Source organism: Mobula birostris, chromosome 16 (genome assembly GCF_030028105.1).
Source record: "Mobula birostris isolate sMobBir1 chromosome 16, sMobBir1.hap1, whole genome shotgun sequence".
In the NCBI taxonomy this organism is placed as follows: domain Eukaryota; kingdom Metazoa; phylum Chordata; class Chondrichthyes; order Myliobatiformes; family Myliobatidae; genus Mobula; species Mobula birostris.
In genome coordinates this window covers 52,055,756-52,082,317 of record NC_092385.1, presented here as the reverse complement: position 1 = coordinate 52,082,317, position 26,562 = coordinate 52,055,756, and the positions used below count along the sequence as shown (strand labels likewise).

Sequence of the window (26,562 nt, the reverse complement as noted above, 5' to 3'; positions counted from 1 at the left end):
GTCCTTAATGATGGACGCCACCTTTCTGAGACACCTTTCCTTGAAGACTCCTTGGATAAGGCATCTTGAAGATCCAGGTTAAGATTGCAACTTGGATGCAAAATTGGCTTGCTGGTGTGAAACAGAGGATGGTAGTGAAGAAGTGCTCTTCGGATTGGAGATCTCGGCCAGTCTATTGGTTGCCATATGTATTAATGATTTGGAAGAGAACGTAGGTGCTATAATTAGTCTAAGATGCCAGCAAAATTGGTGGTATAGTGGACAGTGAGGAAGGATGTCTAAAATGTTCATCCATGATGTAGATCATCTGGCAAAATGCGCAAGGGAATAGCTGATCAAAGTTATTTCAGACAAATGCAAAGTGAAGTACAGTATTGTGTAAAAGTCTTTGGCACGTGTATACCTAGCAATGGTGCCAAGACTTTTGCACAGGACTGTCATTGTCTACGTGGAGCAGAGAAAGAGCTTGTTAATCTGGTGGGAACAAAAGATGTTGGGAATGGTGAGGGTGGAACACCACGGGAAGGGTGTGGGACAATTGGCAGAGGAGTGCTGGGGCGGGGGTTTGCATTGGTGTGGACACAACCAGCTCTGAGACACTTGGCAAGTCATTTGGTTCTAAACAATTGATTTATTGATCATTACAAATTGTGGGTGCTTCCTGCTGTCTGCCCTCTCCCTTCTCCTTTTTCCCAAATTTTATTCCCCTCTCTTTGCTCCCTTCCCACAATTGGGTTTATCATCACTCACATATGTCATGAAATTTATTTTCCTTTTGCAGCAGCAGTACAGTGCAATACATAAAATTACTGCACACTGTTCAAAAGTCTTGGGCACCCAAGCTATGGCCATTATATTCATATAATGTGCTTAAGACTTCTTCACGGTGCTGTATTTTGAGAAGTTAAACCAGGATACGATATAATGGAAGAGCCCGGAGTAGGATAAGTGAGCAGTGAAACCTGGAGATAATCAGAACATGGTAGCAACACTGAAAGTGGTAAACAAGGTTTGTTATGCTTTCCTTCATCAACCAAGGCATTAAGTGTGAAAGTTGGGATGCAATATTAGATGTGCGAATCGTTTGTTAGGCCACAATTGGTGTGTTTTGTGTAATCTTGGCCACCAAGATATGAAAAGGATGTGATTATGCTGAAGGGGGTGCTGAGAAGAGTCACAGAATCATTGGCTGAATTGGAGTGCTTAAATTACAGGGAGAGATTGGATAGGCTGGGACTCCCCCCCCCCCCCCCCCGAAACAAAGGAGGTTGTGGGGTAACCTTTGGAGATTTTGAGAGGAATAGTTAGGGTAGGTAGTCTTTCTCCCCCCCAGAATATGAGAGTTTAAAAATGGGTGACATGGATGTAAAGTGAGGAGATTTAAAGGAGATGTGAGTGGCAAGCTTTCGTTTCCTGTGCAGTGGCTGCTTGGTATCTAGAATGAGCTGCCAGAGGAAATGATTGAGCTGGGTACAATTAGAACATTTAAAAGACATTTGGACAGGTATAGGGATAGGAAAGGTTTGGAAGGATATGGGCCAGATGCAGGCAAATAGGATTAGCATAGATTAGCATGGTGAGTTGGGATGAAGGGCTTAATTTTGTGCTGTAAATGCTCTGAATCTGTAACTTTTAAGAATTTGCGGTGAGAGAGAATACAGGAATGCAAGGGGATAATTCCAGAATAAAGCTAATGAGAAACATTGAGCAAAGAATTCAGTTTCTGACCAAGCCTCTGCTGGATATAAAAATCCTTCCAGAGTCTTTGATCCATTGCTCCAGTGAGCCGTGGTCTCAGTGCTTCCTTGTGACTGGACTAGGCAGGGAATTGAGGAGATAGATCTGTCATTACAAACCGCTGTTTCTAGACTCATTACAAACCAGCTATACTAAATTTCTTATTGTGCAATTTTGACACTATGGATTGTATATCTTGGTAGGCAGTGACCTCTACTGGAGATAGTAATGATTTGGAGAGTCTAGAGAAAAAATAAACTTGGGTGAATACGCAGTATATGTTTGTGTCTGTCTTAGCTTTGGATTTCGTAACACAGTTGTGAATGAGATTTTCTTTAAAGATGCATTTGCAGTTTCATCATCTATTATGGTCTGTGACAACATGTGTGAACTTCATCCAAGGCAATCTTTTCTATATTAGAAACAGAGGATAGGAGCAAGACAACCATTAAGCAGTCGCTTGCAGTTCACTCCTGCACATGAGGGCTTTTTGTGAAAACAATTAAAAACTCCCTGTCTTGTGGGGTGGGCAGAAACTGGAGCACCCAAGGGAAACTGTGCAGTCTCGGGAAGAATGTACAAACTACACACACACACACACACATACACACACACACAGTCATGATTGAATATCTTTCACTGGAATTGTGAAGTAGCATCTCTACTAGCTGCAGTTCAAAGTGCATTTGTTGACAAATGACATTGAGTATGTGACCATATGAATCTCAACTGAATCTTGAGATTAATTTTCTTGCGGGCATTTGCAGGAAAATAAAGAAATACTATTGTTTGTGAAAAGCTATACATAACAAATACTGGCAAACTTCCAATGTGCAAATTGTGCCAATAATAAATTAGATTACTAAATAAATAACACCGAGAACGAGTTGTATTTTACTTTTATTTTAGCGATACAGTGCAGAGTGGCCTTTTGAGCCACACCGCCCCAACAATCCCTGGGGGGAAAGAAACTTGATTAAGCCTGACCCAATCATGGGACAATTTACAATGATCAGTTGACCTACCTGGTACATCTTTGGACTGTGGGTGGAAACTAGAGCACCCAGGGGAAATCCACATTTTTCATGGGGTGGATGTACAGAGATTCTTTAGAGCACGGTGCCGAGTTGAACTCTGAACTTCGGAAAGTCCCAAGCTGTAATATTGGCGAGCTCACCACCACGTGACTGTGCCGCCGTTGGGGAGTCCCTGAAAGTGAGACCATAGGTTGCACAATTAGTTCAGACTTGAGGTGAATGAAGTTATCCATACTGGTTCTGTTGGTTGAAGGGGAATAACTGTACTTGAACCTGTTGGTGTAGGACCCAAGGCCCCTGTGCCTCCTGTCCAATGATAATTGTGAGAAGAGAGCATGGCCTGGATGATGGGGGTCCTTGTGTGTATTGATTGAAATTATGCAAATTTCTTGTGGCTTCTCCATTTTGATGATGTGTATACACACATTGATGACAAATAAGTAGTACATAATTTGAAATGGCTCAGTCAAAAGTTTTCTACGGACTCCTGACTAATGTGTGTCAGTAACGCCAAAACCTACCTGGAAGATCTGTTGCCATGGAGTCTGAGATGTAAGTTTTCCAGCTTCTGAGATATTTGTATGTAAATAGTTGACATTAGCTGCAGTCATCAAGAGCTGCTGTACTGTCTAAGGTGCTGACATTTGAATGAAGTGTTAAACCAAGGCTCATACTTCACTTTTGTATGGAAATTTAGTGTTGCGTGGCACTGGTAAAAGAAGAATAGGGAGCTTCTGCTTATGTTTGGGCTGGTATTTATCTTTGAACTGATGTTACTGAAGACAGCTGCTTAGTCATTATATAATATCTTTTTACAGGGAAACATTATCACCTCTGTTTCCCTAAATTCTAGCAGCAACCATGCATTCAAAGTACACTTTGGAGTGTACTGAGGAGTGAAAAGAATCTCCCACATGCATCCCCCCCCCCCCCCAACATTTAGCTAATCATTTTAGACTGTGAATGTTGAAAATTAGTGGATTCTGGTTAATTGGACCATTGGTTATTTGGGGCAGCTACTACTTTGGGACAACTCGTGAAGAACAAAATCTAATCGTGAAAATATTGGGGTTCTTTTTATTTGGGACACTATGCCATTTGGGGCAGGAGACAGTTGCCAAACAGGTCCTAACTAGTGTCAGTCACATGCAGTTGTGGCCATTAGACATTATACTATGCTTAGGGCAAATGGTTTTTAAACAGTGTGAGTTGTGTGTGTTTATGTTCAAAAAGCAGTGATTTTTGTCATTAATAGCTGGCAAGAAATGAGTAGTAAGACCATCCAGAGCTGTTTTACTCACTGTAGTTTCAGGCATTCAGGGTTGGAGATGGCAGAAATGGCCAAGAGGTGAAAATGAAACTATTTCAGTCTTCAAGTTAGGAACTACAAATAATTTGAAGGTGTTGACAATCAGTTTGAATGTCGCAATGAAAAAGAAGATTTGGAGGATGCAATTGTTGAATCGTTGTATGAAAGCAGTCATAAAAGTCATAAATATGCATTAGGTGTCTGCGCTGATTTTGCTCATTTACAGTCAATCAGGCAAATAGTACAGCATTGAATTCCTTTGACTATTGGGAGCTTGTACACCATTGTATAGTACATCAGTGTTATTGGTTAGTTCTAATTCTTCTGTTTTTGCCTTTCAATACATCAGAATCAGGTTTATTATCACTGGCATGTAATGTGAAATTTGTTAACTTAGTAGCAGCAGTTCAATACATAATACATAATGCAATACATAATATAGAAGAAAAATAAAATAAGTAAATATTATTCAGTATACTCTATACAGTTTACAAATATTGAATAGATTAAAAATCGTGCAAAAACAGAAATACTACATATATTTTTTTTTAAAAGTGAGGCAGTGTCCAAGGGTTCAATGTCCATTTAGGAATCGGATGGCAGAGGGGAAGAAGCTGTTCCTGAATCGCTGAGTGTGTGCCTTCAGGCTTCTGTATCTCCTACTTGATGGTAACAGTGAGAAAAGGGTATGCCCTGGGTGCTGGAGGTCCTTAATAATGGACACTGTCTTTCTGAGACACCATTCCTTGAAGATGTCCTGGGTACTTTGTAGGCTAGTACCCACGATGGAGCCGACTAAATTTACAACCCTCTGCAGCTTCTTTCAGTCCTGTGCAGAAGCCCCTCCACCCCCCATACCATACAGTGATGCAGCCTGTCAGAATGCTCTCCACAGTACAACTATAGAGGTTTTTGAGTATATTTGTTGACATACCAAATCTCTTCAAACTCCTAATAAGGTATAGCCGCTGTCTTGCCTTCTTTATAACTGCATCAATATGTTGGGATCAAGTTAGATCCTCAGAGATCTTGACACCCAAGAACTTGAAACTGCTCACTCTCTCCACTTCTGATCCCTCTATGATGATTGGTATGTGTTCCTTTGTCCTACCCTTCCTGAAGTCCACAATCAGCTCTTTTGTCTTAATGACATTGAGTGCCAAGTTGTTGCTGCGGTACCATTCCACTAGTTGGCATAATTTGTTACTCAGTTTCTTTTTAATACCCTTTTAACTGTTTCATGAAACTTCGGCTAATTGGGGCAGCTGCTCAATTGGGCCAAAATGTACTGGCCCCAATGTGTCCCAATTAACCAGAATCCAGGTATTTGATCACAAACAAGAGAAAATCTGCAGATACTGGATATCCAAGCAACACACACAAAATGCTGGAGGAACTCAGCAGGCCAGGCAGCATCTATGGAAAAGATCGACTGTACTTTTTTTTTCCATAGATGCTGCCTGGCCTGCTGAGCTCCTCCAGCAATTTGTGTGTGTTGTCCAGGTATTTGATTTTTTTTCCAGTGATGTTTGCCAGGTCAAGTCAGTGTGAAGTACTGCCTTTTACAAAAAAGCTTTTTGTTTTGAAGGATGCTTACATGCACATGCTTAATCTTCGTGTTAAATTGCTGCGTCGAACTGAAGTAGTAACTTTCTTGTTGTGGTACAACTGGGTGATCTGGGCTGCTTGGTGGAGAATGTTTAAAAGTGTTACTGAGGGAGAGATGAGTCAGATTATCTACTCTGAAGAACATGAGTGAACCAGATGGGTGGATAACGCCTGTCCAATAAGTTTTGTGTTCTTTGTAATTGTGATTAGGGAGGAGGAATTCATTTTCTTTATGACATATACTTCTGGCAATTTTGTATGTTGCAAAGCTTCAGCTCTGTACAATATACTTTCCACCTTTTACCCCCCCCCCCCCCCCAATTTGGTTAACAGTTTCTGCAGTGCTTTTGGTGATTGGCTTGTATGCCACTTGCGCTCCAGTTTCCAGGTGTGATAAAGCAGTATTTTCTTACTGCGTAAATATCCATTCTGTCTCTGGTAATATTAAACATTAGATTTCATAACACTTTCCCCAACAAGTGCAATCTTCTGTTCAATTTGCAGTAAAGCATTTTTGTATTTGCCCTCATAAATCTGAATCTGGCCATTTCTGCAAAATGTAGTGTAGTACAATCATCTTTAAAAGTTAACAGCAAAATAAGTGGGAAAATAAAGCTTCCATTGTGATCTCGGGAGGTTCAAAAGTACATTGTAAAGCCAGTCACTATGTGATGTTCGAAGTGTAGCAGCCAAATTATATGCAGAACATTTCATCAAGTAGCAGCATTGTGATTGGTAATATGCAAGTGACATTGAAGAATAATTACAACCCCCAACACTAATTGTACAGCTCTTTCTTAAGATGTAATAGAGGTCAAACAGAAGTCTTGCACCTTGATATGCCCTATGCCAGTGTACCAGCCCTAGTACATCTAAAGTTCTTAGAGTGGGTACACATTCTGATTCTTCCAGGGTTATCAATAGGCCTCTGCTGGCATTAGTGTAGTAGCATTCAGATTCATTTATTTATCGCATATACATTGAAAAACACAGTGAAAAGCGTTATTTCTGGTCACAACCAATGTAACCTAAGGGTGTGCTGGGAGCAGCCCAAAGGTGTTGCCACACGTTCTCGTGCCAATATAACACGCCCACAATGATCAGCAGAACAATGCAAGCAACCACAACAAAACAACAGGAAATCAAGCCCCTTTCCTCCCTACCACCCACCCACTCAAAGTTCTCATTTATTGAAATTTAAATGCAATTCCAGGAGTTTTTGTGTTGCCAACAGCCAAAGGAATTCACGGTTCTGAGGGAAGAAGTAGTTGAAGCTAAACATGTCCAAGGGTTCACTTTTCCTACCTTTGCAATATTCTTCCTACCTCCAGTTTAGCCAACAGTTTCCATGGCACTTTTGATGATTGGCTTGTGTGCTTTAGTATGTTACCTGTCCAAGCCATTGTATGTTTGGGTTAAATTGAAGGTTTGAGGCAGTCACTGATATTTGTACCTGTCTCTACAGCATGCTTCAGATCTGGAAAAGAAGCAGAATGAATCGGAAAACCGGAAGTTACTTGGCACAGTCATTCAATATGGCAATGTTATTCAGGTAAGTACAAGACAGGTTGATGGTGTCATGCCCGTAACATGCTTCCATTGTGCTTCTGTTCTTGCCCCATGGCCGTGTAGCTCCTCATATCCCACAGCTATCGCAATCATTGTAGTGGTATGTGTCATTAATACAATTAAGATGGTGGGATCTGAGACTCTGCCTCCAGACTGTTGTGATGGCACTTTACAGCATATGCTGCTGATGGCTTTTCCCACTGCCTCTACATCTCCAATGATCAGACACACTTAAACAGGTTGATGTGCACTTGTAAAAATAAACATTTTACAATGAGCTTCAATTCAGCTTGATTAAATTACATAGTGCTTTTTTAAATGGATTTATCTGTACATAGCTTTCTTAATAGGGATGGGCAATCTGACTTAAATGGACCATGCTAAGCGCATCAACCATGCCAGTAAAAGGTCTGAGACCAGTTGCAAACTGCTCAGCATGATCAGAAACTTGATAATTGGGCTTGTACCAAGTACTATTTAAATTTTGCCTTTTTTTAAAAATGCTCCCTCATCTACTGATTAATCGGGAAAGGTTATTTAGCTCTTGAAATCCACTGTGCCATTCTCTGTGAATTAGCATGAAATTCACCAGCTCCTTTTGTCAAGTGGAAATTTGTCACCTTCAGCCACATGTTCCATTTACTCCTCTATCCTCACGGTAGTCTGTAATTAGGTCTCTATGTATCAGTGACCAGCCATTTTTAATGAGATCCCTGTTAAGTTTGGGGTTGGAGCAAAGGATTCAATGCGCATTGTAACTGTTCATCTAACCATACGGTACATTTTCTTCTGAGTGTTACTTCTAATAAGTACTTTCACTGTTTACACCCTAGCTGTGTTGAAGATAGTAGATGGAAGAGAAATCAAGTTGAGTTCATAGTCATGTGCACGAGTACAGTGTAAGGAAAAACTTAAAGTAACATCTCAGAAATGTGGATGAGTAACTTAGAATCACCTGTGAGGATCTGAAATCCTGCTAGATTAAGTCGGTCAAGTTGAGGTTAATATGTAGCTTCCATCCAAATGTGATGAATCAAATCGAAGTTGTGTCCATGTAGATCGCAGTCATTGTGTTCACTTTCTTAGACTGGCCTCTAAATCTGTAAATGCTCAGCTGCTGTTTATTACCAGGACACGAGTGCAATGGTGCAACAACCAAGTACACTTGTCAAAACAAGCTTTCTTCAGCTTTCAGCAGAGCACAGCTCACTCTGGGAGCTGGCAGAGCTTTTAGCTCAGGATCTGCAATAACGTGACTGTTCAGTGAAACAACTTTTCCATCTTCTATCACACTGTCATAAAGATGGATTAAAGAGGAATTTCTAATTGGTGGAATCCTCTAGAAATGACTTGTATGTACATGAAAGGTTGGTTGTGTGCATTGTATGTGACAGATTGGTTTGGTGTAATGTAATTTCTGTGTATGGAGTAAATAAACTGGGCCACTATTTCCGTGTGTAATGTTTGGTACACAATACCACTTGCACAGGCACACTTTATTTCTGTTTCTCTCTTTAAGGGTGTGTAATGGGTGCACAGATTGCATGGACCAGTTAGTTTCTCCTGTCCATTATTTGTGCAACTTCCTGCCTGCGAGTAAAGATAACAACCAGAGTTGTGGCCTGATTTCATTACATTTAATCCAAGCTCCCACAATATCAGGCATGTCAGATCCATTGGCAATGAGTGAACATTATAATTAACACACTTTATGAGCATGCTGACCTCTTGTGAGGGGTCAGCGCATTGCTTTAAAACAAAATGTCATCAGATTCTTCTTTCTTTTCTTCCTTGCTACCCTCCTGACCATTGCAGTCAGGTCAAAAGGACTTTATGATAGTTTTCTGGATTCCAACACTAGACATGAGGTGACAAGTGCAATGTTTTTTAAATATTTTTTTGCTCTGCATAACAAAATTTTCTATTTCCAGGTACATTTACATTTCTTCCCTTCACAGATACCAGCTATCAGAACACTTCCATCCAAGTATAGACATCACCACCACATCCTATACAAAAGTCCTTATTATTATAGCAGACAGGTCTACATCTACATATTGTAGAAAAGGTTGCTATGATTTATGAAAACTATTTGCTTTTGAGTGTACCATACATGTTAAGAAGTCCAAAGGAATGTATTCAATGATTAATTTATGCCAACCAGAAAGTCCTGGGACCTTATCGATATCCAACGAAGTACAATGTTCGTCCTCGCACAAAAAGTCAGGATATTTAAGAAGTTTTTTCTGATGTGCATTAATAATACGACTGCTGGGTGGGCCCAAGAGAAAAGACACTGGGTCCAGTTCAAGCTCCATCTTCAGCATCTTTTCCATTTCGCCCAAAGTATCACTCCAGTATGCCTGAAGTTTGGGACATGTCCAAAAACAATGTGTGAGAGTTCCAATATTTCCTTTACATTTAGAACACACTGGTGAAATCCCTGTCTTAAATTTGGAGAGATGATCTGGAGTCAGATGGGCTCTATGCAGAATTTTGAGTTGTAATGCTTTAGTTCTATTACAAACTGAAATTTTCTTTGCATTATCACAGATGTCTTCCCATGTTTCAGCTGTAATTTCTACTCCCAGCTGTCCCTCCCAGACCCTTCCCAGCTGCTCAGCCTCTCCACAAGAACATTCCCTCAGGATGCTGTAAAAAGTACTGATGGAGACTTCACCCTTAGAACAAAGCATCCTCTTCTATGTCAGAACTATAGAAATCAGTTAACAATGATGTTTTTTTCTGTATATAATCTCTTATCTGAGAGAAACGAAAAAGATCCTTGCTGAGTATATTGAATTTCTGTTCTATTTGACTAAAAGGCATCATCGTTCCTTCATCAAACAAGTCTCCTGGATGGAAAATACCCTTAGAAATCCAAAGTTTAAATCCAGAATCCATTGTGCCAGGCTGAAAATCTGGACTGCCGGTTATTGGAGTGAAGGGTGATATTTTCACTGTGTTGCCCTCAATTTGTTGCACAGTCCTCCAAGCCCTGATTGTGTTAATTATTATTGGATTGTGACAATATTCCTTAACTAATTTCATCTTATTGAGGAAAAACAAATTAATAAGAGGGCATTTTGTTTGTGAGGCTTCAATGTCCAGCCAGATTGAGGAGGGATCCCTGCAAACCCAGTCAACCATATCAGATTAAAAAAAAGGAACTTAATTGATATTTTTTGATGTCTGGAAAATCCAGACCCCCTAGACTACTGTGAAGCTGTAGCTTAGACATTTTAATACAGGGGCTTTTTTTTGTTCCAAGTAAAAGAACCAAACCAACCATTTTTTTTAAAAAAAAGTGTTTGTTGGGTGAAAATAACTCAAATTATTCGTATTGGGTAGAGCAGATGAGGAAGAATGTTCATTTCGAGCAAGGATATTCGTCCAAGCCAAGAAATGGGAAGAGTGCTCCATTGCTCAAGATCCTGTTTGATTTTGTCAAATAACTGTGTAAAGTTAGCTTTGAACAATTGATCAAACGTAGGTGTGATGAATATGCCCAAGTAAACAAAACCTGTCTGTGACCATTTAAAGGGGAAAACACCCTGAACAGAGAAAGCAGGATCTCCCAGTGGCCATTCCCATTCTGATATGTCTATCCACAGCCTCCTCTACTGTAAAGATGAAGCCACACTCAGGTTGGAGGAACAACACCCTATATTCCGTCTGGGTAGCCTCCAACCTGATGGCATGAACATTGACTTCTCTAATTTTCATTAATGCCCTACCTCCCCCTTGTACCCCATCCGTTATTGCCCATCCTCTGGGCCTCCCCCTTCCCCCTTCCTTTCTCCCTAGGCCTCCCATGCCATGATCCTCTCATATCCCTTTTGCCAATCAGCTGTCCAGCTCTCGGCTCCATCCCTCCCCCTCCTGTCTTCTCCTATTATTTTGGATCTCCCCCTCCCCCTCCCCCCCTCCCACTTTCAAATCTCTTACTAGCTGTTCTTTCAGTTAGTCCTGACGAAGGGTTTTGACTCGAAACGTCGACGGTACCTCTTCCTAGAGATGCTGCCTGGCCTGCTGCGTTCACCAGCAACTTTTATGTGTGTTGCTTGAAATTCCAGCGCCTGCAGATTTCCTCGTGTTTGGGCCTTTTACTAAACCCGTTTGATCCTCTTTTATGATAAAAGGTAACACAGTTTCTAATCGCAACGCTAAGGTTTTAGATAAGATTTTAAAGTCAACATTTAACAATGAAATAGGCCTGTAGGAGGCATGATCTTCAGCGCTCTTTCCTTTCTTAAGAATTAGGGAGATGTTGGCTTCTCTCAATGGTGATAGGAGGAGACCACAGTTAAATGCATGGTTGAACATGTTTAGCATAGGCTCTGATAATAACCTTGTGAACTACTTATAGAGTTCACTAGTGAGTCCGTCAGGACCAGGGGCCTTCCCACTTTTGAGCTGTCTCACAGCTTCCTGTATGTCATGTATAGATAACAGAGCATTGAGGAGGGATTTTTGTTCAGAAGAAATGCCTGGCAGATCTAAATTCTTGAAAAAAGGACTCCATTTTACATTGCCCATCACTACATTGCTCAGATTGATATAATTTAGAATAAAAATTCTTAAACACAACATTAATCATTTTAGAATTACTAGTGAGGGCTCCAGTCCCATCCCTAATTGAAGCAACAGTCTGAGAGGCATTTTTCTTTCTAGCTAAATAAGCTAAATACCTACCTGGTTTTTCACCATGTTCAAACAATCTTTGTTTAGCAAATGTCGATTTTCTTTTGGCTGCTTATGTTAAATAAAGAGTTTAGTGTAGCGTAGGGCTGTGATCTTATGCAACTTGATTGCAGAAGGCTTATTAATATGATCCTTCTCAGCTGCCGCAAGCCTTGCTTCCACTAGGTGCTGCTGCTCCGCATCTTGTCGCTTCTTACTAGCAGAGTAAGAGATTTTGAATCCCCTTGCATAGGCCTTAGAGGTTTCGCAGAGCATCGATGGACTACTAGCTGATTTGGAATTAATAGATAGGAAAGTTTCGAATTTGGAAGTAAAGTGGTCTATAAACTTATTATCTTTAAGAATAAAAGGATCCAGCCTCCAATGCCGCTAAAATTCCCTAGTCTAGTTAGGGTGAGGAAGAAGTCATTGTACTCCTTGAATCTTTTTAGTTGCACCAAAGCTGAGTTACTACTTTATATAATATTATATTGCTGTATATTACGTGTTTAGCAAAAGTCTGACCCTTCAGTTGTCCATCTGTCTGATCTGTAACCTGGTCTCTGGTGGCTTTTTTGCCCTGTCCTGTTTCATGGACTCCAGTAGAGAAGTGAAGCTGTCCGTGGCAGTGTTGTTGGGAATTCACTAACATGACCTTGTCACTCTGTAGTTACTGCACCTGAAAAGCAATAAGTACCTGACTGTGAACAAGAGACTGCCAGCCCTACTGGAGAAGAATGCCATGAGAGTTACACTGGATGCTGCTGGTAATGAAGGATCCTGGTTCTACATTCAGCCATTCTACAAGCTGCGCTCCATAGGTGACAGTGTAAGTAGAAAACTTGGCTAGGCGATGTGAAGTACAGAGTGACACTGCCTTAAACCTTTTGACAATGGGATTTGTAAGACCGTAAGATGTAGAAGCAGAATTAGGCCGTTTGGCCCATTGAATCTGCTCTGCTATTTGATCTTGTCCGATTTATTATCCCTCTCAAACCCATTCTTCTGCCTTCTCCCTGTAACCTTTGACACCCTTACTAATCAAGAACCTATGAGCCTCCACTTTAAATATACCCAATGACGTGGCCTCAACAACAAGCTATAGCAATGAATTTCACAGACTCACCACCTTAGCTCTGTTCTAAAGGTACCTATTCTGAGGCAGTGCCCTCTGGTCTTAGACTCTCCCACTATTGGGAACAACCTCTCAATATCCACTAGGCCTTTCAGTGTTTGATAAGTTTCCATGAGATTTCCCCTCATAAATTTGCTTTCAGTGTGGCCTCAGATTGGTTTAATTTTCTCACTGAATACAGTTCATGTAGAGAGAGGGAGAGGCGAGAAACAAATCCTTCAGCCATTCAAGCACCCATTTATACTCTAATCCACCTTAAACCCATTTTATTCTCCCCAAGTTCCCATCAAATGCCCCATATTTTACCAATCCTTGTGCACTAGGGGCAATCTACAGCAGGTACAGAACTTTCCAATTTGCACATCTTCTGGGATGTGAGAGGAAACTCTTGCAACTGATTAAGACACGCATGTTTGCAGGGAGAATAAGAGAGCCCCACAGGCTCAGGGTTGAACCCTGGTCTACAGAGCTGTGAGGGCAGCATGTCTATTAGCTGGGTTTCTGCGCTATTGTTGGACACATTTGGACCATCCTTTTGGGGGAAAAAATGGTATGGAGGTTAGAAGCAGTATTTAAACCAGACTTCCACTTGCCACCCTCTCAACTCTAGCTCATTAAGGTTCTGAAGGCCCCAAAGGTTCTAGCTTTGTTCACCCATCCACCTGTGATCTCTCTGGGGGCAGTGATGTGTGTGTGGTGGCTTTCAGGAGGTAGGATGATCCACTCCTGATTGCCAGTTGCTCCCATTATAATGTTGAACTTCAGTGTTTTTGAGTTACTGCTGTCTCTACACTCTGTCAACATCCTGAGGTCTGATTGGCCTAAGATGCCACTGGTCACTCAGAATTTTATTCAAAAATTTGGCATTGATGGACCAAACAAGGGGAAAACTAACAAAATTAAGCAAACTAGGCAAACTGAAGTTAAGCTCGTGTATAATGCAGTTACCTTTGTGTAATGACATGGTCCGTAGAACCTTTAGTCCAAAGAACCAGAGTTGAAAATCTGTTATTTAATAAACGAGCTTAAGCAATGAAATATATATTCAGACTTAAACGATCTATCTTTTTTTTTTAACTCTGCCTTCCCAAGGTGGTAATTGGAGATAAAGTGGTACTGAACCCAGTTAATGCTGGCCAGCCACTTCATGCCAGCAATTGTGAATTGGTGGACAATCCTGGATGTAAAGAGGTAAGGAAAAATATTTTTCTGATTGTATGGTGACACTGCATCCCATGAGCTACTATCTATAATCCAGTGGCCATTTTGTGTAAGAAAGACATAAACAAGACTCCAAGAACCCAGCAGGTAGATCAGGTATTAATGTTTTTAGTGGGAACTGATGAGGGAAGAATTTTTACCTAGATGTTAAGAGGTGTCACATGATTCGGGAGACATCAGTCGACAGGTAAATTAAAGGAACAAGTTGGTTTATTACTTGATCTGAAGAACAGCTCTCTGATGCAGCACTTGGTCAGTACTGCACTGGAATATCACCCTGGACTAGATGTTCATGTCCAAGTACAGGACTGGAACTCCTGATTCATGAGGGCTATCAAGTAAGATTTCTATGCTAATAGTACAGATTACATTAGCAGTGCCTCCCAACCTGGGATCCACTGACTCCTTGATTAATGGTAAAGGTCCATGGCATAAAAAAAAATTTTGGAAACCCTTGCACTCGGCAAACCGGGATAATAACAGATGCTATCACTGGTTGCTCTCACTTGCAAGTGTATTGATTATTTGTGGTGCCCATATTCTGGAAATGCCTTGCTCTTACTGATTGAGCACACAATTTTGTGCGGTAGGTTTGAGAAAGCTGAGGTGAGTGTTTCCTGGCAATTGGATGAGCAATGCTAAGACCCTGCTACCATAATAATACTTACTCCATGTCTATGACTCATTTTGATAAAGAAATCTTTATATAGTAAGCAATAGTTACCTGATGTCACTATTCCAGAGAGTAAGGTTCAGCCAATTGTAACTTGAATAACAATCCTCTATCATTTGGAAATGATATTTTGCAGCGATCTTTCAAGTGCAATCAATTTCATTGTTCTGTTTAAAAACCCATCTCAAAGTTTCTTACATCTGTCTGTTCCAGGTTAACTCTGTGAATTGCAACACTAGTTGGAAAATTGTTCTGTTCATGAAGTGGAGTGACAATAAGGAAGACATCTTGAAAGGGGTGAGCGGCTTTGCACTGCTTGTAATATATAAACATTCATGTCACACATTCTCAAATGGCTTCAAGAAAATTGTGTGAATTTATCTATTCCTTCTGACAGGAGCCGTTGAAGTTGTCCAAGCAACCTATTTTTCGTGTGTAATCCTGAGGTCCAAGTTCATAACTCCTTGCGGAACAGACTTGATGGGTCAAATGACCTAATTCTGCTCCTATATCTTATGGATTAAAACGGCAATACAAGTGCTATAAGATAAGAGTGGTGTATGGCACATTTGCTTTCATTGGTTGAACGTAGTCAGAAAGTCATGTTGCAGTTGTATAAAACTTTAGTAAGGCTGTATTTGGAGTATTTTGTGCAGTTCCAGTTGCTCTTTACTTGAAGGAATATGGAGGCTTTTGAGATGGTGGAGAAGAGGTTCACCAAGATGCTATCTGGATTAGTAAGTACTAACTATAGAGAAAGGTTGAACAAACCTGCATTGTTTTCTCTGGAATTTCTGAGACTGAGGGGAGACGTAACAGAAATGTATAAAATTATGAGAGGTGTAGTTAGTGTCTTTTTTTTTCCGACCAAGATATAAATGTCAAGTACTTGGGGTGTAAAGGTGATGTGCAGGGCAATTTGTCCAAACAGAGTGGAAGATGCCTGGAATGTACTGCAAAGGGAAGTAGTGGAAGCAGATGTTATCGTGACACTTAAGAGAGACATAGATAGGGATTTGAACGTGCAGGGAAATGAGGGACATGGGTCATGTGCAGGCTGATTGGATTAGTTTAATTTGGCATCGTACTTGGCTCAGTTATCATCGACCGAAAAGGCCTGTTCTTGTGCTGTGCTGTTCTACATCCCAATATATTTAGGATGATAAGATTCGATAATGGCCACATTTATTCCAGCCCAAGGGTTCAATGGAGGGAAACAGAGTCAATATCCTCGCTCCTGATGAAACATCAACTATGTCTGCCTGACCTGCTGAGGATTTTCAGCATCTCTGTTTTTATTTCAGATTTCCAGCACCTGTGGCTTTGTACTTCTACATGACTGACTAACCCAGGGCCTTATTGGCTGTGTGGTTGATGCAAAGCAAGGAGCACTGGTGGATATTGTTACTGTTATTCTGGAATTCCAGATCCTATCGCCACCTCTGCTGCACAATTCAAAAATAATGATCCCAGGAATGAAAGGTTTAATGTATGAGTAGCATTTGATGCCTCGGGACCTGTACTCAGAGTTAAGAAGAATGTGGGGTGGGAGGGGGGAAGTAGCAGTGAAACCTGTTGAAAGGCCTAGACAGAGTGGATGTGGAGAGGATGTTTATTATACTGCCATTTGGGGGGTGGGGAGTGGGTGGTCTAGGATCAGAGGGCACAGTGATAACAAAGACAAGGAGTTTCTTTAGCCACAGGGGTGGTGAATCTGTGGAATTCATTACCACAGACGGCTGTGGAGGCCAAGTCATCGGGTATATTAAAACCGAAGGTTGATAAGTTCTTGATTAGTAAGGGCGTCAGAGGTTCTGAGGAGGTGACAGGAGAATGGGTTTGAGATGAATAATAAATCAGCTGTGGTGGGAATGGTGGAGCAGACTTGATGGGTCGAATGGCCTGATTCTTCTCTGTTTCACGGTCTGAAGAGAAAGCTCTCGTTTATATTTCAGAGCAGCACAGTGGGACTTACTGCTGCCTCACGGCTCCTGCAACTTGGTTTGGATCCTAATCTCTGCTGGTGGCTGTGAAAATTCTGCACATTCCCCTGTGACCACATGGGTATCCCCAGGTGCTCTCCCTTCACTCCCACATCCCAAAATATGCACATTGGTAGGTTAATTAGTCTTGTAAATTGTCCCTAGTAACAAGGTGGTAGAATCTGGCATCAGATGAAGGGAGTGCAGGAAGAATATAATCAGAATAGTGTGAAGGAGTAGTTAACACAGACTTGCTTGACTGAATGTATTATTTGTACTGTTTGAACCTAGCAGCTTGGGACAGCCCAGAATTCCTTCAGTTAGTCATCTTTTGCAGCTTAGTCACTGCAATCTGATCTAACTGTGACCAGAACAGAGTCCAGCAGATGGTCAGTGGAATGAGATGAGGAGCATATAATCCATTTTTGAAGTGGTGTTAGTTGGTGATGGATGTCACCAGGATGCGGGAAAGAAACCTTGTGGTATGTAAGAGCTCATGTAAGACCTCCAATTTGATGCCTCGTCTAAAAGTGGGCACCGTCAATGTTCATATGGTCGAGCATCAACTGCATTTTGTGCTCCAGCCCATGAGATAGGACTTGAAACTGAGCAGAATTGAGAATGCCTCGTGCTGGGGGCAGTTGACATTGGTGATGAAGTAGACTCCGAAAACTCACATTTGTTCTTCAATCACACTTCATTTACTTGTACACAAGGAGAACAGCATTTCCCCTGTCACCACACTGTTCTGGTCTGATCAGAGAAATGAAGTTTTTATACAGAATTGACTAGCAGTTATGGATATTGAACAATTGATGGCCTTGCATGTTGCAAGATAACTGGTCATTCACAATACAGATGTGAAAAGTCAATTAAAACTGCAAGCTCGCAACCTATGCTTGAAGTTCATAAAGTAATTGTCCCTTTTTGTGTGTGTGTGTGTGTGTGGGGGGGGGCCCATGTCCTTCTGCTGCAACTTGCCTTGTCTCCATGTACAAATGGCTCCAGTATCCTGCTGAGCAAAGGGAAGCTATGCTCTTCAAAGAACTTTAAAAGATAATTCTTGGCTGTTTAACCCTTGCCTTGCTGTAACTTTCACACCACCACATTTTTTGCCCAGCACCTGGTACATTTTGCTGCTTCCAAGCTTGGGAGCCCAACCTACCATCTCCAATAGGCACTGTAGGGAGCCGGTGAGTCTTTTGTTATATTAGAATAATTCAGTAGGGTTTCCACAAATGCTTAAAATAAATAGGAACATCATAACCTAGGGCTCTAATTCTCCAGCTGAAGTGCTGCTTGCTGTCTCTGGGGAATCCATGGATTTCTCCAAATCCTGAAAAGGCGTGATGAGGTGTCTTCATGATTTTATAGGAGGAGTGTATATTGATCTCTGCTGCCCTTTAAACTAAACTATGTTGCTAGCTTTGAGGACTTGATCTTAAACACGTGGCCTCAACTGGCCAAAAGTTGTAGTGGTGCGTTGAGGGGTGAACTGCATCGTCATACTGTCCAAGACCTAGATCATTTCCCATTTCATAGGAGGCATGTCTTCACAATATACCAGGAAGTGGTTCCTTCTGCCTTCTGTATGAGACAAAAGAAAAGATTAATGAATATTTTCGGGTGGGTGGGGTGGAAGGTAGGACATAATCCTCCCCTTTCTATCTTCCACGGGCACACATCCTTTGCTGATGAGAATGTTTGGTATGGCACTGAGAGCTTAGATTCCCTTTGGGCATATTCAGAAGCTTGATGCTGCTCAACAAGCTACCCAGCTGTCTGTATTGTCAGGCGCCATATGTGATAGAGTCGATTCCACCTTACCTGCCTCAGTTCCAGAAAGCACTCATCCTCTATTCCACTGACCTTCTCAAGGTGACTTTATCAACTGTGAATAAGCAGGGCTTTTGTCCAGGGTAGTATGTTATTAACTAACCAACAAGTGCTGCTTTTGTTTTAATCCCCGTCATAGGGCGATGTTGTGCGACTGTTTCATGCTGAACAAGAGAAGTTTCTCACCTGTGACGAATATCGGAAGAAGCAGTATGTATTCCTCCGGACCACAGGGAGGCAGTCTGCCACATCAGCAACCAGTTCCAAGGCACTGTGGGAAGTTGAGGTATGGCACAGTGTTTAAAACCGGGGCTTGCAGTGGTAAAGTGACATTTGCACGAGGAAATATCAGTGCAGGATTAAACTGAAGTCTGACAAGTCCTACTTTGGACCTTGCTTAATCAACAAAATCATTTTCCACCACAATTTACAGTTTCCAGGTGCCAACGGAATCCCAGACTCTAATGAACTGCTGTGGTCAAGGGTCCAGTTTCCCTATGCCAGTGGTGGTTCCTTCCAATTTAGGCAAGGCCAGTATAAACACAAAAATGGATTAAATGAAAGAATACAAGATCTAATGTATAATCTTGCACCTTTACCACATGATGGCATCCTGTTCCACTAGTCCCCACCTCTTTATGAAGTGGCCATTCAGTGTACAGTGGTGCTCGAAATTTTGTAAACCTTGTAGAATTTTCTCTATTTCTACATAAATATGACTTAAAAATTGATCAGTTCTTCACGCAAGTGCTATGTTACGTAACCTGTAACGGTTTAAATGAACCAACAGTAATAGACCACGCCTTGAGTTTGGTTTTGGTGTTAAAACCACTATCTTTATTTGTATCTGCTTAATATAGTAACTTAAACAGGAATAATCAAAAGTTAACAATGTTATGAGTATACATATGTGTAAATGTAACTCCCAAACCATTGAGCTCAGGGGGTGGAGGGCACCAGGCTTAAAATCTTGAGATGGTAAGATATGAAAGTTCAGTTCATCCACGGATTAAATGATGTGAGAGGTATTTGTAATCCAAGGTGAATGTCGAGAGAAGGCATTTATGTCGTATTCCACAGGTTCCACGGTAATAAAACAGAATAACAATCGCCGTAGGTTTTATCCGTCGTTATTCCAAATCCACTTACAAATTATCACCAAAAGTAGCTTATCGCAGGGGTACCGTCCTGAAAGGGAACTACCAGCCAGTCAAGGGTTAACACATGGGTAGATTCCACAAGGTTGCCCCAATCACATAATGTGATACACATCAAGGTTGCTGGTGAACGCAGCAGGCCAGGCAGCATCTCTAGGAAGAGGTACAGTCGACGTTTCGGGCTGAGGCCCTTCGTCAGGACGTTCACCAGCAACCTTGTGTGTTGCTTGAATTTCCAGCATCTGCAGAATTCCTCGTGTTTGCACATAATGTGATAACCACTTATCGATGTGCTGGGTGGATGCTTAACCCACCCTTGTGGGCATTTGAAAGTTCCAACCAGTGACCCCCCCCAGTCACCGGCTTCCTTCCATTGTCCGACTCCAACTGCGACTGACTGTGTGTGAGTGAGTGTCCTTCCATTGTCCGACTCCAACTGCGACTGACTTAAATCCAAATAAGCTCCGAGTCAAATATGTAAATACGCTGGAAGGCAGGCTGATTCGCCTTTCCGGCGCGCTCTCTCGCTCTCGCTCTCGCTGTGACACTCCACAGCAACTGAAACTTAGGGGTTCATCACACCTAAAACTAGATAAAGAGAACCCAATCTAATAAAAAAAACCCAAAAATATTAAACTTGTTCATTTATTTATTGAGAATAATGATCCAATATCACGTGTATTTGTTGGAGGAAGTATGCGATCCTCTGTGGTAATACCTTCTACAAAAGCTTTTGAATCAGGTATTCCAATCAATGAGATGAGATTGGAGGTGTGGATTGTAGAGGTGCCCTGCCCTATATATAAAAAAAAAGACACACAGGTTACTGACATAGCCTGCTCTTCTTAAGAAACATCTGTTTATGTGCACATGCCTTGATCAAAACAACTTCCAGAGGATCTTAGAAGAAGCATTGTAGAGATGCATGAAGCTGGAAAATGCTATGAAAGCATTTCTAAAGACTTGAGTGTCCATCAGTCCACAGTAAGAGAAATTGTCTACAAATGGAGGAAACTCAGTACTGTTGCTACTCTCCTTAGAAGATCACACCAAGAGCACAACCTGCAACGATGGAGGGGAGAAAGAACCCAAGGGTAACAGTAAAAGACTTGCAGAAATCTCTAGAACTTGCTAAAGGCTCTGTTCATGTGTCCACTATAAGAAAAACACTGAACAAGGATGGTGTTCATGGAAGGACACTATGGAGGAAGCCACTACACTCCCAAAAAAAATATTGCTGCATGTCTCAAGTTTGCAAAAGACTACCTGGATGTGCTACAACACTTCTGGGACAATGTTCTGTGGACAGATGAGACAAAAGTTGAACTTTTTGTTAGAAATGCACATTGCTGTGTTTGGAGGAAAAAGGGCACTGCACACCAACACCAAAACCTCATCCCAACTGTGAACCTGGTGGAAGGAGCATCATGGTTTGGGACTGCTTTGCTGCCTCAGGACCTGGACAGCTTGCAATTGTTGAGGGAATAATGAATTCAAAATTGTATCAAGACATTTTACAGGAAAATGTCAGGGTAGCAGTCTGTCATCTGAAGCTGATTAGAGGTTGGATGATGCAACAAGAGCATTATCCGAAAGACGAGTAAATCAACAGAATGGTTTTAAAAGAAGAAAACACGTGTTTTGGAATGGCTGAGTCAAAGTCCTGACCTTATTCCTATAGAAATGTTGTGGAAGGACCTGAAACAAGCAGTTTGTGCAAGGAAACCCACCAACAACCCAGAGGTGAAGGAGGAATGGCCCAAAATTCCCCCAAGCGGATGTGCAGGACTGATCAACAATTACTGAAAATGTCTGGTTGAAGTTTTTTGCTGTAGGAGGGGGGGTCACACCAATTATTGAAAGAAAAGGTTTGCAGTGTAGTTATGAAGTGTTATCATTGTAATCTCTCTCCTTCAGGAATCTCACCCCATTGCAAAGCTGCTTCCCAGTTAGGTGGTTATTGCAGTGTGATCTGCATTCCATCCGTGCTTGCACTAAACATACAGAAAGGGAAGGATTCAGAAAAAAGGCCTAAAGTTGTTTGTGTCTTCGTTGTATTGTAGGTTGTTCAACATGACCCTTGCCGTGGTGGTGCTGGGCACTGGAACAGTCTCTTCCGGTTCAAGCACTTGGCCACGGGCAACTACTTGGCTGCTGAGGTTGGTGATGTGAGTGTTTCTTTTACTTTGAACTTCTCAAATTTAACTGAGTTGTGACCTCCTCTGCGAAATCTAATAGTGATTTAATTTTTTTAGGCCAACCCAGATTACCAGGAGGAGTGTCAAGAATCACGATCATCGGTAAGTGAAGTTCGTAGGGTGTTTTGAACACTGTGTTCTTAGGAGTGGCGTCAGAGTCAAACAGCATGGAAGTGGGCTCTTTAGCTCAGAGTGCATGCCAACCAAGCGCCCGTTTGCACTGATCTTGCTCTGATCCTTCACTAATCCCATTTTGCCATACCCACATTCCTACCTGCTCCCCTCCCCCACCAGTCCTTAGCAAATAAGTGCAGTTTCTATTTTCCTATACACCGGACTACTTCACAGAAACTACATTCAGGTGCAGGGAGGTGATGTCTTAAAAACTTGATTGAGTTTTGGAGGTAAAGGTAATGATTGTTCGGGGTTTAGAATGCAAGAACTTCATTAAGACATTCAAAGATCCCTTGTACCAGGCTGATCAGAAGGTTAAGCATATGATATCCATGGAAATATGGTAGGAGGAGGGAATGTCGACTCAGACCATGAGAGGCCTGCGTCAGGCATTTTCATGCCTTACAAGGCACAGATTGGAAGTCTGTGTGGGGTGTCACTCCTCACACAGACTAGAGCAATGTGTGATTAAGTGCCTTGCTCAAGGACACAAACACGCCGCCACAGCTGAGGCTCGAACTAGTGACCTTCAAATCACTAGACGAACGCCTTAACCACTTGGCCACGTGCCCAACATATGGTAGATTCAGTTCAAAACTGACTTGGTCACGGACCATGGATGGTAGTGGTCGGGGGTGTTCTTCTACCTGGAAGTCTTGTCGTGTTCTGCCAGGATCAGTGCTGGGACCTTTGAGATAAACTTGGGCAGAAAATGTAGGTGGCCTGAATAAGTAAGTTTGCAGTGGTGTGAAAAGTGCAGAGTTGTGGATCATGAGGAAAGTTGTCAAGCGATATCATAAGATATTAATCGGTTGACAGTAAGGATGGAGGACTAGCAGATGGAAATTAATCCAGACAAGTGTGAGGTTTCCTTATGCAGGACGTCTGTCCATACTCGTCCTCCATTCACTGTATTTCCTGTTGAAGCTAACCTGCTGATATTGGGAGGAGTTGGTTCAGCTGAAAGTTTTTTGCAAAAATATTGTCTGTCAACTATAAGGTTGCTGATGACAGGCAAGATGTTCAGGGGCAATAATACAGGATGAAGATCATTTGTCACTAAAGGAGGAAAGAACAAATTAATGAGTTATAGCCAATACTAATTTTATTTTGAGGTCAAATTGCTTTAGCTCCTTGAAGTAATAGAGAGCATTACATCCGTTGTCTAGTTGGTGATATTATGAAATATAAAATGATTCAGAATCAGCTTTGTTATCACAAGCACATATCATGAAATTTGTTGTTCTGTGGCAGCAATAAGTGCAGGGTATAAAGATTAAGTTACAAACAAATAAACAATGTAAAGAGGATCTCACGTTCCCACATACTTTGTCGATTCTGGCTTCTTCCTCCTCCTTTTCCAGTCCTGATGAAGAGTCTTGGCCCAAAATGTTGACTGTTCATTCCTCCCCACAGAAGCTGCCTGACCTGCTGAGTTGCTTCACATTTTTTGTGTTCATCTGCTGAGTCTCTTGTGTTTGTTCATTATAACTTGTGAGACTGGTGTGATGGTATAGATAATGATTTGGCTGAGAATTGGTAAGCAGAGAATATGCAGTCATGGGAAGATTTTGTGTGTGTGTGTGTGGGGGGGAAGGGCTAGTATTCTAGCCTGAAAGGGTGATGGAGGCAGAAACTTTTAGATTCGAGACTAGATGCACACAAAGGTAAGAGCTGGGAAGCTGAATCACAGTGTAAGTATCTCGCATTCAATTCTGACCACTGGTCTTTTGAATGTAGAGTCTGCACACACTGTGACCGCATGGGCTACCTCCAGATTCCCCTCTTCTCTCAAAATGTATGTGGTTGTTCAGTTCATTGGTGACTATGACTTGCCCCTGACGTGTAGATGAGTGATAGTTTCTTGGGGCTGACAGAAATGTGAAGAAAATAAAATGGGATTTGTGTGGTTCGGTGGTTGGCAGGATCTCTTGGGGCAAGAGGGCATGTTTCCATGCTGAGATTGTTCTGGTCAAACCTGGAGTCCGCTCCTGGCTGATGTGGGTAATGAGCTTTCCATGTAATAGATTTCTGCAGGTCAATGATTCTAGTGCCCCTCCTGGATGACTCTTTATCAGTATGTTACCTTTTGCATATTGTTGACCTAAATTTCAATATGATCAAAAATATGTCATTGCAAAGTTTGCAGCGGATATAAACTTGGAAATGTCACTAACTGTGAGAATGCTGGTACCCATGTGGGAAGGCAAAGGCAAATCTAGAGCAACAGAATGGTGCTTGGCTACTGTAGCTTAAAGTGTCAAGTTGTGGAGAGGTGAAATGATCTAAATAGCTTAGTTTAAACTGGGAAGGGAACTAAGCACGTAGTGTGTACTTTAATAGTAAGCAGGAGTGCACCATCCACCTCCCACCAGTTGCCCTCCCCACCTCCCTCACTTTCTTCCACGCTGCATCACACTCTCCTTCCAGATTTCATCATCTTCAGCCCTTTGTCATTCTACATCAGTGGTCCCCGACCTCCGGGCCGCGGACCGATACCGATCCGTGAAGCATGCAGGGGTGCAGCAGTCGCCAGGGCGCACCCAGCACATCTTTAAGAAAAAACCTGAAATAAACAAGCTAAGTAATTAGGTGCTGCTTGGCACGTAAATGTTGGCCCAGATCAAAGGCAATACCTAATTAACTAGTTTGTTTGTTTCAGCTTTTTTCTTAAAGATGTGCTGGGTGCGTCCCAGCTACCACTGCACCACTGCATGCTTTGCGGCCCAGTACCGGTCCGCGGCCCAAAGGTTGGGGACCACTGTTCGATATATCCCCTCAAGCTGATGAATCAAATGGCCACTACCTTTACTTACAGACCCTCCCCCCCCCCCATCATTTTATTCTGGTGTTTTCCCCCCTTCCTTCTCAAACCTGAAGAAGGGTCTCTCCCCAAAATGTCGACTTCATTCCATACATGCTACCTGACCTGCTGAGTTCTTCCAGCATTTTGTGTGATGCTTAGTATTGAGAGATGCCTGTTCATATACATGTAGCAGAAAAGTGACATGGAAAACTACCAGGTTTGAATCTGTCACCTCCACTGCGCCCAACTACCAATCCTATCCCCATTTTTGTCTTCAAAAATAAAGAAATTAACTCATTCCTCTGCTTCAGTTACTTAAGTGCAAGTTTGATAGTTCTGAGGTGTTTGGATAGATTTTACTGGCATATTGGGTAAAGGGTGTGACGTACCTTTTGAAAGGTGCAGTTCCTGGTATTGTGACATGGGTTGGCAGTGTGATATCTGATTCAGATTTGTTTATCAGACATACATCAAAACTTTGAGTGAAATGTGTAATTTACATTAACAACCAACACAACTTAAGACTGTGCCTGGGGCAGCCAGCAAATGTCACCACATATTCCAGTGCCAGCATAGCGTGTCCCTTCATGCTTGGCCAAATAACACAGAACAAAGCAGAACACAGCAAGTGGCAAAGCAATAACAGCCAAACAATTTCAGTTTGTTCCTCCCTCCAGCCTACTCACATGCAGTCCTCTACCCCCAGTACAGACTATCTTCAGTCTTCAGCCTCCAGTCTCCAGCAGACTTGTGAATTCACAGACAATGGGACTTGGATTTCTCCAGCAGGCTCGCCGAGACTCAGAGACTTGGAAATTATTTTCCTCTTGAAAGAGTACACCAGTGTATCAATCAATCAGCTGTAGCCATTGCAGTCACATTGTAACTTAATGTCCATATTGGCCAGTTGGATTTCCTACACGGAACTGCAATGCCCAAAGTTTTCCCCACTCCCTGACTTCATGTAGCGAATCAGAATCAGGTTTAATATCACTGGCATAAACATAGAAACATAGAAAATAGGTGCAGGAGTAGGCCATTCGGCCCTTCGAGCCTGCACCGCCATTTATTATGATCATGGCTGATCATCCAACTCAGAACCCCGCCCCAGCCTTCCCTCCATACCCCCTGACCCCTGTAGCCACAAGGGCCATATCTAACTCCCTCTTAAATATAGCCAATGAACTGGCCTCAACTGTTTCCTGTGGCAGAGAATTCCACAGATTCACCACTCTCTGTGTGAAGAAGTTTTTCCTAATCTCGGTCCTAAAAGGCTTCCCCTCTATCCTCAAACTGTGGCCCCTCGTTCTGGACTTCCCCAACATTGGGAACAATCTTCCTGCATCTAGCCTGTCCAATCCCTTTAGGATCTTATACGTTTCAATCAGATCCCCCCTCAATCTTCTAAATTCCAATGAGTACAAGCCCAGTTCATCC

The 26,562-nt window shown here is 42.0% G+C and overlaps 1 protein-coding gene across 9 annotated transcripts in view; it reads left to right on the top strand.

The window, feature by feature from the left end:
• itpr1b (inositol 1,4,5-trisphosphate receptor, type 1b) overlaps positions 1-26,562 on the top strand; it is a 542,905-nt gene that overhangs the window by 151,764 nt on the left and 364,579 nt on the right. For 6 of the 9 annotated variants that reach the window (XM_072280628.1, XM_072280636.1, XM_072280630.1 and 3 more), the window contains exons 5-11: positions 7,157-7,243; positions 12,614-12,772; positions 14,171-14,269; positions 15,186-15,269; positions 18,930-19,076; positions 22,011-22,115; positions 22,203-22,247. In XM_072280628.1, the coding sequence (XP_072136729.1) occupies positions 7,157-7,243; positions 12,614-12,772; positions 14,171-14,269; positions 15,186-15,269; positions 18,930-19,076; positions 22,011-22,115; positions 22,203-22,247 (726 nt within the window). The remainder of the gene's footprint in view (positions 1-7,156; positions 7,244-12,613; positions 12,773-14,170; positions 14,270-15,185; positions 15,270-18,929; positions 19,077-22,010; positions 22,116-22,202; positions 22,248-26,562) is intronic. The other 3 variants (XM_072280634.1, XM_072280631.1, XM_072280629.1) reach the window with 1 other exon arrangement.